Source organism: Rhinatrema bivittatum, chromosome 1 (genome assembly GCF_901001135.1).
Source record: "Rhinatrema bivittatum chromosome 1, aRhiBiv1.1, whole genome shotgun sequence".
NCBI lineage: Eukaryota > Metazoa > Chordata > Amphibia > Gymnophiona > Rhinatrematidae > Rhinatrema > Rhinatrema bivittatum.
The window spans coordinates 539,217,308-539,234,959 of NC_042615.1; the positions used below are offsets into that span (position 1 = coordinate 539,217,308).

The following is a 17,652-nucleotide window of genomic DNA, read 5'->3' on the forward strand; positions in this document are numbered from 1 at the left end:
GTTTGCCCCTCCGTGGTGCAGTTTTGGCTGGCTTGGCTAAAATGTAGCCAAGTAAAAAGGCAGGGGACATTTTGTGAGTGTAGATAAAATGTATTCAGCTAGTGCCAATATTTAGCACAAGCAAGATAAACCTAAGAGTAAATCTGGTCAGAAAAATCACAGTCCTAAAGTTGTCCCCATAAGTGTGTGTGGTTTTTCTTTTTTTTAAATTTATTTATTCTGGATAACTTTACCTGGCTAAGTTCATTGAGTACTGAGGTAACTTTTCCTCTCTGTCAGTAATGATTTGGATGAGCCAATTGGTCTTTATCTGTCTGCCCAGTTGAATTTTTCTACCATCCTGGGTAGGACTTAAAATTCCCATACACAAACCATTCATCAGCTGCTCCTCCCACTCTAACCATGTCTTCCACCTATCGGCCCCTTCCAAATCTGTTCCAACCATGTTCAAAATTTTCCACAGTGCTGTCCATTTCAGACTTTTATCTTCTTCTTAGATTCTTTCAAGACCAATATTTAATATCTAGGTCCATGTCGTCATGCCAAGTTTTGTAATACACTCTCTGCCACCAAACCGTTTGGCCTTGCTGTGCTCATTTTTATTCATCCTTTTGACTAGAATCGCTCATTACAGGTTGCCCCAGCTTTCTTAGAAGCCTGGTGCAGCCATATCTACTGCTGTTTAAGGTTGTAAGAGCTGCTCTGTGCAGATCACCTCAGTTCCTTCTTAGAAGTTTAATGCAGTCGTTACCACTACTGTTTAAGGTTCTAACCATCATTATATGCAAGTGATCTCCTGCTTTTGTACCATTTTGGTTAGATTAACATATAAGATTTCATACTTAATCCCACACTCAGTCCCCATGTCTTTATACCAAACTTTCTAAACGGTTACCAAAACTAACATCTGGTCTAGGTTCACATGGACAGCATCTGGCCACGATCAACCTGCTGGCACGACCCAGTTAGTGTCTGAAGAATTGTAGCCTTTGGCATCAACCCAGCTACCTTTATAGTCTGCAGCATTCCTGGGTTGTGCTTCCATTCTCTGCCTTTTGTTTTATCTTTATTTTCTCTCCCTTCTGTTCATGAGTGAATGAAGGCTGGTCTGTTTGCAATTCTGCAACCTCCAAACAATATTTCGACACGGTCATACAATATGATAATAAATGAGGATCATTTGCCCATCTAATCTGCCCAGTTCTACCCTTTATGTAGACCCCAGCCCATCTCAATTTTCCCTTCACCTTATTGCCAGTAGGGCTCCTCTGTTTTTCACATGCTTTTTTGAATTATGTTACCACTTTTGTCTCTACTACCTCTAAGAGTCCATTCCATGCAACCACCACACTTTTCATATAGAAATATTTTCTGATAATTGCGCCTCAGGTTATCCACATGGAACCTCCTACCATTCTTTCTCTGAAAAAGTGTTATCTTTTAGGTATTTGAATCTCTCTCATGTCTCCCCATCTCTCCTCTCCTCTAGGTAGGGGTTCCCAAACTGTGTCCTCGAGGGCTGTAACCCAGTGGGATCGTTAGGCTTTCTACAATGAATATTCATGAGATCTATTTGCATACAGTGGAGGTAGTACATGCAAATAAATTTCATTCAAATTCATTGTGGAAGTCCTGAAAGCTTGGCTGGGTTGTGGTCCTCGGACTGAGTTTATACATTTAGATCCTTATGTCTTTCATCATACAGCAGGCATGACCAACTCTGCTCCTCAGGAGCCACAAACATGTCTCATGTATATTCATTGTGGATATCCTGAAAACCAGGCCTGTTTATGGTTAAGGACTGGAGTTGGCTACCCCTGTCATATGGCTCTTGGTGCAGACTCTGCACTATTTTCGTAGCCTTTCTCTGGATCACCTCTAGCCTGTATATATCCTTTTGGAGGAAGTTTCCTGAACTGGATGCAATACTCTAGGAAAGGTCTTACCAACAACCTGCGCAAGGGAATTTTTTTAACCTTTTTTTTTATTTGTCTGCTGGTTATGCCTTTATCTCTGCACCCTAGCATTCCTCTGGCTGGCCACTACTTTACAACACTGTTACACTACCTTGACGAATTGGATACAATCAACTTGAGGTGTCTTTCCTAGTTGGTGCACATCGGTTTCTCACCCTGCATCGTGCACCACTCCCTTGGATTTCTGTACCGTAAATGCATGATTCTGCACCTTTATGCATTGAATCTCCACTTCCCAAGCACTTGACCAGGCTGCAGTCTTTTTTTTTTTTTAAGATCACTTTTCATTTTGTCTACTCCCTTGGGTGTGTCTGCTCTATTGCATTTTCGTAGATGACACTAAAAGTTGCAAACTTGCCCGTCTAACCCTGTAAAGGAGTGGATGTTAAACCCTCCTTAAAAGCCCGGTCACCTTAAGCCACAGACAGGAAGGGAGTTCCGCTCTGAGAGAGTTCACTTTAAAAGGAAATAAGAAGCTAGGCCTGAGGAGAATACAGAAGCCCAGGGAAGAGAAGGAACCCTAGGGAAGGCTAATACTGCTGAACTATAAGTTATGTTGCTGCCTTTATTGTGTGAACTGCGAAGGTAAGCAGAGCTGCTTCTGTTTTGTTTTCTTGTCCTTAATTTAAAAAAAAAAAAAAAAAAAATAGAACAGCCAGAGTCTAGCCTGAGTCTGTTCTCTAGTCAGCCCAAGATTGCTTTCGGTGTCACAAACCCCTCCACAATATCGCTTACAAAGACATTGAACAGAATTGGCCCCAGGACTAATCCCTGAGACACTCCATTAATCACGTCTCTGCTGAGAGTGAATTCCCTTTACCTCTACCCGCTGTCACTCAACCAGTTTCTAATGCTGTTCACCATCTTGAGGCCCACCTCCAGGCTGCTCGGTTTATTTGAGCTTCCTGTGTGGGACAGCATCAGAAGCTTTCCTGAAATCCAAGCAAACCATATCCAGCAAATGCCCTTGATCCAATTATCTAGTCACCTAATCAAATAAATCAAATTTGCAGATGATACAAAATTATTCAGAGTAGTTAAATCACAAGCAGATTGTGATAAATTGCAGGAAGACCTTGTGAGACTGGAAAATTGGGCATCCAAATGGCAGATGAAATTTAATATGATAAGTGCAAGGTGATGCATATAGGAAAAAATAACCCATACTATAGTTACACAATGTTAGGTTCCATATTAGGAGCTACCACCCAAGAAGGAGATCTAGGCGTCATAGTGGATAACACATTGAAATCGTTGGTTCAGTGTGCTGCGGCAGTCACAAAAGCAAACAGAATGTTGGGAATTATTAGAAAAGTGGATGGTGAATAAAACGGAAAATGTCATAATGCCTCGTGTATTGCTCCATGGTGAGACCGCACCTTGATTACTGTGTACAATTCTGGTCGCTGCATCTCAAAAAAGATATCCACCCTTCTCAAGTCTCACTGAACCACTCCCTACTCCAAAGATCTATTCAACAGATCCTTCAGTGGACCTGCTAGACCCTCTGAGCTCTCTTAATATCCTAGGACAGGGGTGAACAAGTCTGGTCCTCAAGGGCTACCAACGGTCTGGTTTTTAGGATAAACCTAATGAATATGCATCAAATAGATGTACACGTAGCTGCAGCAGTGTACATGCGACTCTCATGCATATTCATTAGAATATCTTGAAAACCTGGGGCTCGATATTCAGCCATATCTGGCTAAGTAATTTAACCGGATATAACACATCCAGCTAAGTTACAAGGAATATTCAGCAGCATGGCTATGTCACTGAATTTTCACACGCAAATCAATACTTAACAGGATAAGTTATAACTGGCTAAGTTAGACCAGTTCTGTGGCAGGTCTAACTTATCTGATTAACTTAACCAGATAAGAGCAAATATCACTACTTATCTGGTTAAGTTAACCTAATTAGTAGCACTGCCTTGATCTGCTCACCCACTTTTTATGTGGCGCTCTAGCGGATATTCAAGCAGCCAGGTAGATAGCTGGTTAAGTCCTACTTATCTGGCATCGAGCACTGAACGCGCTTTGAATATGCCGCCCCTGACTGATTTGTTGCCCACTCCTGGCCTAAGATGTAACTTGTTCACTTGCAGTTTTGTTAGCACTGTGCAAACCTTGCTTCTGTAAATGGTGCAGCTTCTACCCTACTACTATACATAACCCTTTCAACAATCTGTGGTTCTTTTTCAATCCTTTCTTCAGTGAATACCAAGCAAAAGGATTTTCTCAGCAGTTTTGCTTTTTTTTCTCATCGCTCTTCACATATTCATATTTTTTTCTTGTAACCCCCACCTCTGCATATCCTCCTTCTACTGACGCACTCTTCAAATATTTGTAGGAAATGTGTTTTTAAATCCACCTGTTAAAGTTGTGCTTAATTAAAACAAGCTCATAAAAACATAAGGTATGCCATACTGGATCAGACCAAGGGTTCATCAAGCCCAGTATTCTGTCTCCAACAGTGACCAATCCGAGTCACAAGTACCTGGTAAGTAAACAGACATTAAATAGATCCCATGCTACTAATGTTGGCAACATATAGTGTCTATTCCTAACAGATTAATAGTAGTTTATGGACTTCTCCACCAGGAATTTATTCAAACCTTTTTTAAATGCAGCTACACTAGCTGCCTTAACCACATCCTTTGGCAACAAGCTCCAGAGCTTAATTCTGCACTGAGGGAAAAATAATTTTCTCTGATTTTGTTTTAAATGTGCTACTCGCTAACTTCAAGGAGTGCCCCCTAGTCCTTGTATTCTCCTAGGACAAGCAGGATGGTAGTCCTCACACATGGGAGACTTTGACTGGCACACTGAGCATGCTCAGCTTGCCTCTATCCGCACGTCCACGTGAGGTCCCTCTTCAGTCTTGTTTTTTTCCGCGAAGCTTTCGTCTCAAGGTTGTGGAGCTCTGCTTTTTCATAGTGGTTTTTTTCATTATTTCCCGGTCAATTACAGACTTCCTGCACCGGGAACTCTCTTCCTCCCAGTTGGTCCCTCAGTAGGGCGGCGCAGTAAGTTGGTTTTTTTTTTCTCCTTCCTTCCTTTCTTCCTTCCTCACGGTTGATTCCTGGCAGTGTCACTCGTCTGTGGCCGCTGGTAATCGATCGCTCACGGCTCTTTTTTTTTTTTTTTTTTTTATGGCGGCGTCCGGTTTTCTTTGATGCCCCCTGTGCCCATGGATCTGCACAAGTTCTGTATCCTCTGCTGGGGGCACGCATGTTGTCAGAGGGTATTGTTTTTGCGGTCAAATGACCCCCAAAGGCTATTGGGCCAATCTGGGCAAGATGGAGAAAAATTTTGGGTACAAAAAACTGATCCATCAACTCTGGCATTGGGGGTGTCGACGCCGAAGGCCTGCGGGGAACCCATGGACACGGAACCTTCACTGTCCACTCCCCCACCGGGGCTCTCCTGGGAGAGAGGTGCCAGTGATAGGTTGTCCCTCTCCAGGATATCAGGATCATCTCCATCTTCCTCTGCTCCGGGAAAGACCAGGCCAAGCATAGAGGGAAATCCCGGAAGCATCGCTACTGGTTGCTGTTGTCTCACGGCGCTGGGCTCAGCTTGGCACCGGTGGTTGCTTTGCTGACCCCGAAGCGACCCTGTGGAGAGGAGGCATTAACCTCCATCGAACCCGGGAGTCCAAGGCATTCCCCCACTGATACCGGTGCTGGGCACTGATCTCCCTTGGGGCTCCAAGGGAGGTCCGGTGATGCCTTCTCTTCCTCTTCCTCCTCCATCCATTCTGTCTTCAGCGGATTTTCAAGAGGTGCTGGACCACAGAGTGCAGCTGGCGGTGATCTGAGCCCTGCAGGGCATCACACCGCCAGCTCCACTGGTGAGCAGGCACCTGTGATATTGGCGCCGCTGCTGGGAGCATCTTGATGTCCCCCTCAGTGTCTTGCCGACGCAGCAGCTGCTAGTGCCCGGGGATCATTCAGTACCGCCTCCATCCGGGATGATTCCCATCATGGTTTTCTCCGAGGAGGATGAGCTGTTGTGACCCATGGCACCATTGGGGTCCTTTGAGGGATGTATAGGAACTACACAATGTCCAGTCTTTCCCAGGTTTGGGAAGTATGGTTATTCTAGCCATGTTTTGAGGTGGGCAGTAAATACCCATCCATTCTAAGAAAATTATACATTTTGACCAGGGGGCCTGCCAAAGCCTCTTTAAAGATTTTAATTCCACAATGGCTTCCAGGACTTCAGCCGCGGTAACAAGTTTTCCTAATCTCTCCCCCAATTCTGAATCTAGACATGGAAGCTGGACTTCAGACAGGACATTTATTATATCTGTCTCGGGAATTGTAGGATCTCTAGCATACAGTTCAGCAAAAACTGATTGAACTGCTCATATTCTTTCCCCTTCCGTATTCATTGATCCATTCCTGTTTCTAAGGCGTGGGCCAATAATTTGCTGGCCTTGTTGCCATGCTCATAATGGGTTTGCTTTATAAGGCCCATTTTAAACAGTCTCCTCTGCTTCCAGTAGATGTAATTTATAGCGTATGTCTCTTTAATTCCTGCAATAACCTGGGAGAAGATTTTCATTTATGAGCCAATTCTAATTTCTTCAACTGCTTTCAATAATTGGCATTGTCAATCTTTCTCCCTTTTTTTATAGGAAGCCAAAGAGCTCAATCTCCCCCCTCACCATTGCTTTTAAGCAGTCCCACAGTACTGCTGGATTCATTTCCGGTGATTTTGTTGAAATGTAGATACTCTGAGATCACCGCGTTTACTTGCAATTCTATATCACGATCTTTTAATAGGGAGTCATTTAATTTCCAAAACTTTCTTCCACTATCTAAGGGACCTCCAGAGATGTCCCACCAAACTGGAGTGTGGTCACACCACGAGATGTTCCCTATCCCAGACCCTCTTGTATGCGTAATTAGAGATCTGTCAACCAGAAAAAAGTCAATTCTAGTATATATTTCATGGGGGTCTCGAATAAAAATAATAATCCCTCCCTGCAGGGTGCCTATCCCTCCATACATCAATCAAATTCCATTTAATCATGATTCTATTGAGGGTACTCCTGTCTTATGCAGAATAATGCACTCCCCCTTTGGAATAGTCCACTAGAGGATTGCACACCAAATTAAAATCACCCCCATGATTAACTTCCCACTGTTAGTTTGTAATAGGACCTTATCCAAGTTTTGAAATAGCTCTCTGGAATGTGTTGGGACAGTAGATATTAACTAGGATATAAAGTTCCTTGTTAAGAAGTAAATGCACAATTAAAAACCATCCCTCCTCATCACGATACACGGTCTACCTGCACCCGTAAGTCTTTAGAAATGAGAATTCCCACCCCTGTATACTTGTGGGTTGGCATATTAGCAGCTAAAATGATTTGATTATAATGTAGAGACGATAGTAATCACTCATCTCTTTTTCTTAGATGTGTTTCTTGAATAAATGTAACTGTTGCCTTCAGAGAGAGCAATTCCTTGAACATGACATTCCTTTTGAGAGGAGAATTCAAAACTTTAACATTTAGCGATACAAACCTAATAGTCTCCATTTGTTACATTCAGGTTATCCCTGGACATTAAGAATTATGTATCAACATCTCCCAAACATAAGACATTTTCCAAAAATGATTCTGATTTAATACTCTAAATAGATACCATATCGCCATGAACCCCCCCCCCCCAATAAACTTCCCATATCTAAAATCTTAATCCCTTCTCTTCCTCCCTCCTTTACTCTGCCACCGCCACAGCAGTGCACCCTATAGGGCAGAGCTTTCCAAACTTTTCATGTTGGTGACACACTTTTTAGACAAACATAATTTCGTGACACAGTAATTCAGTCTGCCAGCAAACCAGAAGTTAAAAGTTAAACGAACAAAATGTATTTCAACAATTTATGTATGTTTCCTTAAATATATACATAAATAAAATGTTTCACAACACAACCTATCTCATAATAAATATTTGCAGGCTTCCACTTCCTCCATGCTGATCTCGTACATTGTGAGGTCGGCATAGAGAAAGTGCTACTCTTGCACATTCCCAAAGATTACATGTGCCAATCACTAAAAAGTAATTTTTTTTTTTACCTTTGCTGTCTGATCTTAGTTTTCTAATCGGTTAGTCACAGGCTTTTTTTTCCACCTTTCCTTTCTTGTTTTTTTGCCAATTCCTTTTACAGGGTCTTTTTTTCTATTTCTTTTCTCTCCATCTGTCTTCCCTCAAACACACAATCAGGTTCTCATTCTCACACGCTATCTCACACATTCTCACACACACAGGCTCTCACTCACATGCAATCTCACACATCCACAGCTCTCACTCTCACATGCCTCTCTCTCATACATACATACATACTGTCTCTCTCGTGCACATGCTGTCTCACTCTCACACACACAGGCTCTCTCACTCCTACATGCTCTCTTGCTCAAGCATAGGCTCTCACTGGCACATGCTGTCCCTCTGCACAGGTTGCCGAAGGATGGGCTCTTCAGAGGCCCTGATCTTCCCTGGCCGTGACATGGGATCTGCAGCGGCCCTGCTATCGGGTTTCCTCCTCTTCTCGGGCTGCCGCGACGTGGGATCCGCAGTGGCCCTGCTATCGGGTTTCCTCCTCTTCTCGGGCCGTCGCGACGTGGGATCCGCAACGGCCCATTAATGCTGCTCTTCTTCTGTACGCAGCAGATGCTCCTCCTCCTTCCTGCCCACGCGGCTCCGGCAACGTTTTTCTTCCAGGGCTGCACAGGCAGGAAGGAGGAGGAGTGAACGTGACCCTTTTCTTCGGGCCGTGGTGATGTAAGCTCCACCACTGCCCGCCGATCTTCCTGCTATAGTTCCCTGCTTCCGCCGGCCCTGTGGACCAGGCGACACACCTCCACACTACAGGCGACACACTAATGTGTCCCGACACACACTTTGGAAAGCTCTGCTATAGGGAATGAGCCCTCCCCCTTATTCCCCATAAGTAACCTTCAAAACAATACAAAGACAACAGCCCTTTCAAATACAGCTGAGTGGATTTAAGACTTTTTCAAAAAAGAAAAATAAAGGGATTTCTGTCCCAAGAAGCATAATTTATATCCTTTTTGGAGCTTGAGACGACATCACTCTACTCCCTCACGTGGGGAGCGTTGATCGGTCGAGTTGCTTCTGAATTGTGAACCATGCTTGCGACCCATTGCCATTTGGGCCTCTCCGCCTCCGGTTTCCTGTGCACGTTGACAGCCTGCGCCTGTGCTGAGAATCCCAATGGAGCCAAGATCGGAACTGCATCTGCCTCCATATAAATCTTTGTGACTCTGCTTATAGTGAGCACTGATCTGCATGGAAAAAGCCATCCATAGCGAATGTTTTCCTTTCGTAAGAATGAAGTTACATTCTGCAAGTCTTTCCACTTCTTTAGCGTTGTAGTGGCTAGATCATTATATAAAGATATATTATGGCCTTCCTAGAAGATTTTGCCCATTTTGCTCACCTGCTGAATAATTTTCTTTCAAACAGTAGCTGTGAACACAGGCTATAATATCTCTCAGAATGTTCTTCTTTGGAGCTCCTAAGACTGTGTGCCCGATCTAACATAATATCTTCATCCATGTGTTCACCGATATCATCTCCTGAATTTAAAACTGCCAGGCAGATTTTGCAGACTACCAGACCAGTGTCTTCAAAGGCCTTTGATTCGAATATTGGACCATCGAGATCTGTTCTCGAGGTCCTCCATTTTGAGAGCAAACTCAGAGTTGATTTTTTGGAAGTCCACAATCTCAGCTTTTAAACGAGAAACTTCAGAGTTCTGATCCTCCATTGCTGCTTCATCATCTTCAATGTGTCTCCCAAAATCAACCAGTTCAGAGTGGAATTCAGTGATGGCTCCTTGCATATCCTCTTTTATAGTCTTAATGTCCCGTTGGATTTCCTGAAACTATATTTTAAAATCCTCTTTAGTGGGTTCGGCGTGGGCCTTAAGAGAATCTTTCTTCTCCAAGGACTTTGCAGTTGCGTCAGCCATGACGTTTTCTCCAGGCTCCATTGTTTCACTCAAGGCCACGAACCTCAATCCTCCAGAATCGTAGGAGAAATGCTTTAGATCCACCGAGCTTCTCCCCCCCCCCCCCCCCCCACCCGGGTTGGTCATCCCTCCGCATATCCACTCAGATTTCGACTAGTCTGATGCAGTTTCACTTGAGCTGTGCCATTTTTATTGAAAAAGATAGGGATTGTGTGGGGAGCAAATGGCTCAAGCGCCCATTCTGAAAGGATGACGTCACCCCCCCCCCCCCCCCCCGAGTGGACGTGTGGATAGTGGCATGCTGGGCATGCTCAGTGTGCCAGTCAAAGTTTCTAGAAACATTGACATAAGTTTTCCATGTTGTTACAGGTAAGCAACTCTGCTTTATCCGAAAGAGTAAATAGCCATTTCACACTTGCCCATTAAGTCATTTTGTAGACCTCTATCATATCCCCCTCAGCCATCTCTTCTACAAGCTGAATAGCCCTAACCAATGCAACTATATCTCTTTTGAGTTGCGGCAACCAGAATTGCACACAGTATTCAAGGTGTGGTCTAACTATTGAGAGGTACTGAGGCATTATGACATCCTCCGTTTTATTTGCCATTTCCATCCTAATAATTCCTAGCTTTCTGTTTGCCTTTTTAACCACCATAGCACTCTGAGCTGATGATTTTTTCTTGGTTCCTGGAAGCTGATGGCAATATAGAGGTTACTTTACACCTCTGGTAGGTTAAAAGTGGTCAAACACTATTTTGGGGTTGATAAACTGTTTCCTTTGTATTAATAACTATGGGATATGGGCCTCTGTAATCCCTGTTACTGCTGAAGAATTCTAGGACCTCCAGAATGATAGGGGTATGTGGTTAGTCTGATCTAGCCTGCTGAAGGAGGATTGTTTCATTTTTGGGAGGGAAGGTTGATCCTAATATGGCTTTTTCATTCTTTGGTGGGGGTGGGGGGAAGAGGCTTACCAAAGAAGGGGCCATTTCCTTTAACATTAGGGATAAGAGGATCAAGTGGGAGTTTGCCCTGGAGGATTTCTTTTCACATTGGGGGATTGGGATTTGACCCTGGAGGGTAGAGTCATGGAGGGGGGAGATTAAGGGAGAGAGGAAATCCCGTTAACCTTCTCTATTACTGGTTAGCCCAGAATGTTTACATGAATCTATGCATTTTTAGGCCTTACTGTGTGTGCTCAAAATGTAACCGCTGGTCTAAGCAGATGTTACATTTTTGTACTTTACTGAACACACACAAAGTGGGTGTGGAAGACATACCATGTTATTTCCTGGAGTATGGAAAAATCTCATTTGTATATTATACTCCCTTATTTACAAATGGGCAAGCACTAGTTGGGTGAATGATAGTAGCCTTCACATGGTACACCTATTAAGTTCCTCATCACGCAACTAATACCATCAACTCTGCTTTTGGAAATCATGCTATTTCTTTTAAATTTCAACTGTACATAGCTCTGACCTGAGGATGAACATCTCTTTTCTGATTCATTTGTGGCACACCAGGGAGAGTTTAGCTTTAGAAGATGCTGTTTGCTTAGGTCTTTGACACTCTTTTCTCCTGATAGCTGCTTGTGTTTTAATTCATTGTAATCTTTTCCCTCACCTGTAGGTGTGCCAGTAATGTACTGTCTTCTGGAAGCAGTTTCGGTTTATCCTCAGAAGCTTGCTGCCAGATTTGTAGACAAAACAGACTGGCTAAAGGTACGATGAAGCGATGTCATAGGGATTTGACTTTCTGTTCTCGTAAATGAAAAATAGATTACAACATTTATTTTATTATTTATTTATTTGTTTTTCTATACCAAGGTTCAATCAGACATATCACACTGGTTTACAGAGTAACAGAGAATTATAAGAATTAGGCTTCTTATTTTACATTGAAACTTCGTAACATTGAAACTTTGTAACGGAGATAACAATAAAAAATTCATTACATTAAAAGATTCATTACCACTACCATGAAAGACTGTTACTTTAAGCTTCAAACTCTGAAAAAAAAATAAAGCCCCTCTTCCACTTCAATGATTTCAGAACAGTGCTCCAAGCAACCATATTTTCAAAAGTCGACTACTGCAACTCACTCCTACTTGGCCTCCCCAAAATCCACATTGCCCCCCTCCAAATGCTCCAGAATGCAGTCGCTCGTATTCTCACCAACACCAGAAGGAACGAGCACATCACCCTGTTCCCTGTACGTACCTGGATCAGTCCAGACAGTGGGTTATGTCCCCAATCCAGCAGATGGAGTCAGCACAAGCTTTGAGGGGGCATATCCATATATACTACTACCCCCTCTGCAGGAGTTCAGTATCTTCTGACTCCAGCAGATGCGAGTAGGGGAATCAGGCTTCCCCTCTTTTTCCTTCTTTCTCATTTTCTTGCTTGATTATCTGGCTTGTTGCTGTCTTTTTCTTGTGGATCAAGTTTGTATCAATTTTGTACTAAGTAAAAAAAAAAAAAAAAAAGAATAGTAAGGCAGGGGCCTTTCAACTTCTGGGGAGTGGTTTCTCTTCCTTGTCTCTTCTCTGCGGCCTTGCTGTTTATTTCTCGTTGCAGCCAGGGGTAAGTTGGTTTTCCTTTACAGTTTTTCCCTTCACAGCTCAGCCCCCGGTGCCTGCGAAAGCCGGTGGAGCCGGCCTCTTCGCTTTTACTCCCTCACCCGCGGCCATTTTGCAGCTCCTCATGGGCTGCTGCGGCGCTTAGGAAAAGACGTCTGGGGCGGGTTGTGTGGCCGGGAAGGCCCCCCCGCGGCACCCTCCTCTATTTTCGGTCAGCGGGCAGTGCGGGCCGACCGGGCCCCCCCGCAGCGGCGCTTTTGTGCGCGTGGCCCCCCCGAGGCTTTTTCTCATTTTTGGAGCCGTTTTTTTGTCTCCCACAGCGATCCCGATGCCGCGGCCGTCATGCTGTGCGGCCTGTGGCGACCAGGGGTCCCGGATTTCCCGGGAGGGCATCTGCGCGCGATGCCTTCCCGGGGGGGAAGGTACCTCACAGTCCCTGACTGATTTCTCTTTTTTGCCCGGGCGGCGCGGGCCGGCCACTCCATCATTTTTGGCGGGAACGGAGGCCATTTTACACTCTGAGCGCCCTGAGGCGCAGGCCACGAGGGAGAACGGATCCCGGGAGGATTCTACAAGCGGGGGTGCTCCCCCGATTTTGGTGCAGGAACCAAGCACCCAGAGCCAGGGAGCAGGAACCACGCCGCTCCTCGAAGCGCACCCGAGCAGGCCGGGGTTCTCTCCGGAGTTTATCCTGCTCATGCATACCGCTTATCTGCAGGGGCTGGAAGCGCCTGTGGGACCCCCCCCTCCTAAGATCCCACAGATGTCGCCCTCGACGCCGGCCCCCCCCCGACCCTCCGGGAGCGGGGGCCTCCCACCCGAGTCCGCTCTGCGTCCGCGGCAGTGGGGGCGGTGCCAGACCCAGCGGGACATGGACCTGACCTCTCGGATGGGGGACAAGGGGACGGCACGCAGGACGGGGATGATCCGCGTACCCTACGCCTCTTCTAGAGGGAAGAGCTGGACGACCTCATCCCGCAGATCATTCAGGAATTAGATTTGGACCCGCCACCAGACCTGCCTGCCCCAGTAGCTCCCGCTGTCGTCACTTCTTCAAAGAAGGGAGATCCAGTCCTGGCGGCACTCCGGCCGAGGGCTCGGGCCTTTCCCATTCATGACTCGTTTTTACAACTTCGCACCAGGGAATGGGACACCCCGGAGGCTTCCCTGAAGAGCAGCCGGGCCATGGAAAAGCTGTACCCGCTCCCCGAAGATTTTCTGGACCTCATCAAGGTCCCAAAGGTGGACTCCACAGTGTCGGCGGTCACGAAGAGGACGACTATCCCAGTAACGGGAGGTGCGGCGTTGCGGGACACACAGGATCGTAAGTTGGAAGTTTTCCTTAAGCGGGTCTTCGCGGTCTCCGCACTGGGTATGCGGGCGGTGATGTGCAGTTCGCTTGCCCAGCGGCCTAGTCTCCTTTGGGTGCAACAACTCCTCACATCTCAGGTCCTGCCGGCCGATGAGGCTGCCCAGGCAGATCGACGAAGCCGCAGTGGCGTATGGGGCGGACGCCTCGTACGACCTCTTTCGGGTCCTCGCAAGATCCATGGTTTCGGTAGTGGCAGCACGACGGCTACTGTGGCTACGCAGCTGGGCGGCTGATACGTCCTCTAAGTCCAGTCTGGGCTCTCTTCCCTTCAGGGGCAAGTTCCTCTTCGGGGAGGATTTGGACCAGATCATCAAGTCCCTGGGGGAGAACGCTGTTCATCGGCTGCCGGAGGATAGGTTTCGACCATCCAGAGCGTTTTCTTCTTCTCGGACCAGAGCCAGAGCGCAACGGCGCTACAGGGGATACAGACAGGCGGGCTCCCGGCCATCTGCCCCCAGGTCTCAGCCCTGGTCGCGCTCCTTTTGCGGACGTCGGCCCGCGCGCGCCACCTCCGGACTGGGGAATCCCTCACCCAAGTCTTCACAATGATGCCAGTCTCGCCCACTCCCCTGTCCCCAGGATTGGGGGCCGGCTAACGTATTTCTATGCGGAGTGGGCGCGGATCACCTCTGACCAGGGGGTCCTGGATACCATAAAACACGGCTACGCATTGGAATTTGTCCGCCCCCCCCCGCAGGGAAGGTTCATCTTTTCTCCCTGTGGCTCGGACCTCAAGAGAAGAGCGGTGCAGCTGACTCTGGACAGACTCCGGGAGATAGGCGCTATTGCGCCCGTGCCCTTCGGAGAGGTGGGCTCGGGCCACTATTCCATCTATTTCGTCGTGCCAAAGAAGGACGGTTCCTTCCGGCCTATCCTAGACCTCAAGGAAGTCAACAAATCCCTTCGAGTCGTTCGGTTCCGCATGGAAACGCTCCGATCAGTGATTGCGGCGGTACATCGGGGGGAGTTCCTCGCCTCCCTGGACTTAACGGAGGCCTACCTGCACATTCCCATCCGCCCGGACCACTACCGTTTCCTTCGTTTCAAAATCCTGGCCCAGCATTTTCAGTTCATGGCTCTCCCGTTCGGATTGGCGACGGCGCCGCGCACCTTCACCAAGATCTTGGTAGTCGTGGCTGCAGCTCCAAGAGCTCCCTCAAGCCCTCGCAACGCTTGGATTTTTTGGGGGCGACCTTCGACACCCTACTGGGCAAGGGTTTTCTGCGCCAGGACAAGGCTCAATCCTTGCGGGATCACACACGACGGTTCTCTGCGTTACCAGAGCCCACCTCCTGGGACTACCTACCACTCCTGGGAGTGATGGGGTCCACCATCGACCTTGTACCTTGGGCTTTCGCGCACCTCAGGACCTTACAGTGGGCGCTCCTCTCTCGTTGGAAACCAGTATCGCAGGACTACCAGATGATTCTCCCGCAGAATGCCAGGGACAGTCTGGGCTGGTGGTTGGATCCGCCAAACCTGGCCCGTGGCATGTCCCTCGATCTGCCAAATTGGGTGGTGGTGACTACCGATGCCAGTCTAGCAGGCTGGGGTGCAGTCTGCGATCGAAGCGCCACGCAGGGGACGTGGTCCACAGTGGAGGCGAAGTGGTCAATCAACCGTCTGGAAACCAGAGCGGTCCGACTAGCTCTGCGACATTTCCTCCCGCTTCTTCGGAACCGGGAAGTCAGAATCCTATCGGACAACGCTACCACCGTGGCCTACATCAACCGACAAGGAGGCACGCGCAGCCCGCAGGTCGCGCTCGAGGCGGCGCTGCTGATGCAATGGGCAGAGAGTCATCTCGTCCGGCTAGCAGCCTCGCACATCGCCGGGGTGGACAACGTCCAGGCGGACTTCCTCAGTCGTCAACTGCTGGACCCAGGAGAGTGGTCTCTCTCCGACAAAGCGATGCAACTTCTCGTCCATCGGTGGGGAGCATCCCACTTGGATCTGATGGCATCCGCTCTCAACGCCAAGGCTCCACGCTTCTTCAGTCGCCGGAGAGAGTGCGGCGCGGAGGGACTGGATGCCCTGGCCCTTCCGTGGCCCCCACATCTTCTGCTCTACGCTTTTCCACCGTGGCCCCTGGTGGGCAGAATGCTCCGCAGAATAGAAAGCCATCAGGGGACCGTGATCTTCGTCGCTCCAGAATGACCCAGGCGACCCTGGTTTGCAGACCTGCTACAGCTGGTGATCGATGGGCCAATCAGGCTGGGGCACCTCCCCCAGCTCCTACATCAGGGCCCGGTATTTTTCGAGCAGGCAGAACTCTTCTGTCTTGCGGCCTGGCTTTCGAGAGGCGCCGCCTCCGGCGTCGGGGCTATCCGGAGGCGGTAGTATCCACGCTACTGCGGGCACGAAAGATGTCGACGTCGGCGGCCTACGTTAGAGTCTGGAAGGTGTTCGAGCTGCGGTGTACCAGCCAGGCCACAAGACCCGCTAAGGCTTCTGTACCTCAGATCCTTCAGTTTCTACAGGCGGGAGTGGAAAAAGGGCTCACCTATAATTCACTACGGGTTCAGGTGGCCGCCCTTGGTTCGCTGTTGAGCGATGGGGGCTCTCTTCTACAGCATCCTGACATTGCTCGTTTTCTCAAGGGTGTCAAGCATATGCGTCCTCCATTACGGGACCCTTGTCCCTCCTGGAGTCTTAACCTTGTGCTTCGCTCCCTGTCGGGACCACAGTTTGAGCCGCTGCGCAGCGCAACGATAAAGGATCTCACTCTGAAGACTGTATTTCTTGTGGCAATCTGTTCCGCTCGACGCATCTCGGAGCTGCAGGCTCTGTCGAGTAGAGAGCCCTATCTCCGTTTCTCCGACTCTGGAGTTTCGCTTCGCACCGTTCCCTCCTTCCTTCCGAAGGTGGTTTCTGCATTCCATGTGAACCAGACTGTGGAGTTGCCGTCCTTCTCCTCCTCAGAGCCGAAGTCTCTCCGTCTCTTGGATGTCAAGCGCACTCTGCGCCTCTACCTGGAGGCTACAAATGAGTTCCGGATCTCTGACCGTCTCTTTGTACTCTGGTCCGGCCCTAAGAAGGGGTCTCAGGCTTCGAAGACGACCATTGCCAGATGGTTGAAGGCCGGCATTGCTGCTTCCTACATTGGGGCGGGACGGATTCCCCCACCCGGCATCGTCGCGCATTCTACACGTTCTCAGGCGGCTTCCTGGGCGGAGGCTCGCTCGGTATCCTCTCAAGAAATTTGTAGAGCAGCCACCTGGAAATCGTTACACACGTTCTCGAGGCACTATCGTCTGCACCTCGCCTCTTCGGTCTCTGGACACTTTTGGCGAGCAGGTTCTCCGAGCAGGCCTCGCAGGACCCCACCCGATTTAGGGAAGCTTGGGTACATCCCACTGTCTGGACTGATCCAGGTACGTACAGGGAAAAGAAAATTATTACTTACCTGCTAATTTTCGTTCCTGTAGTACCATGGATCAGTCCAGACGCCCACCGCGTTTGGGTTCTTGATCCTGCTCAGCTCTGCGCTACTTCTTACTCACAGTGTTCTGTGTCTTCACAGTCGTTTCTTTTTTGCTGTTTTTTTTTCACAGCTCCCTACAAGTTGGTAGGATGTTTGCAGTTACTTGTTGCGGTTACAATTGTTTTAATTATCTGTTTCCACAAACTTGATCCTTCGGGGGTTTCTACTCGGGCTTTGATATACTCGATACTGAACTCCTGCAGAGGGGGTAGTAGTATATATGGAT

The 17,652-nt window shown here is 47.9% G+C and overlaps 1 protein-coding gene across 4 annotated transcripts in view; it reads left to right on the plus strand.

The window, feature by feature from the left end:
* ECPAS (Ecm29 proteasome adaptor and scaffold) overlaps positions 1-17,652 on the plus strand; it is a 338,465-nt gene that overhangs the window by 142,894 nt on the left and 177,919 nt on the right. For all 4 annotated transcript variants that reach the window (XM_029614666.1, XM_029614656.1, XM_029614672.1 and 1 more), the window contains exon 19: positions 11,622-11,713. In XM_029614666.1, coding sequence (XP_029470526.1) covers positions 11,622-11,713 — 92 coding nt within the window. The remainder of the gene's footprint in view (positions 1-11,621; positions 11,714-17,652) is intronic.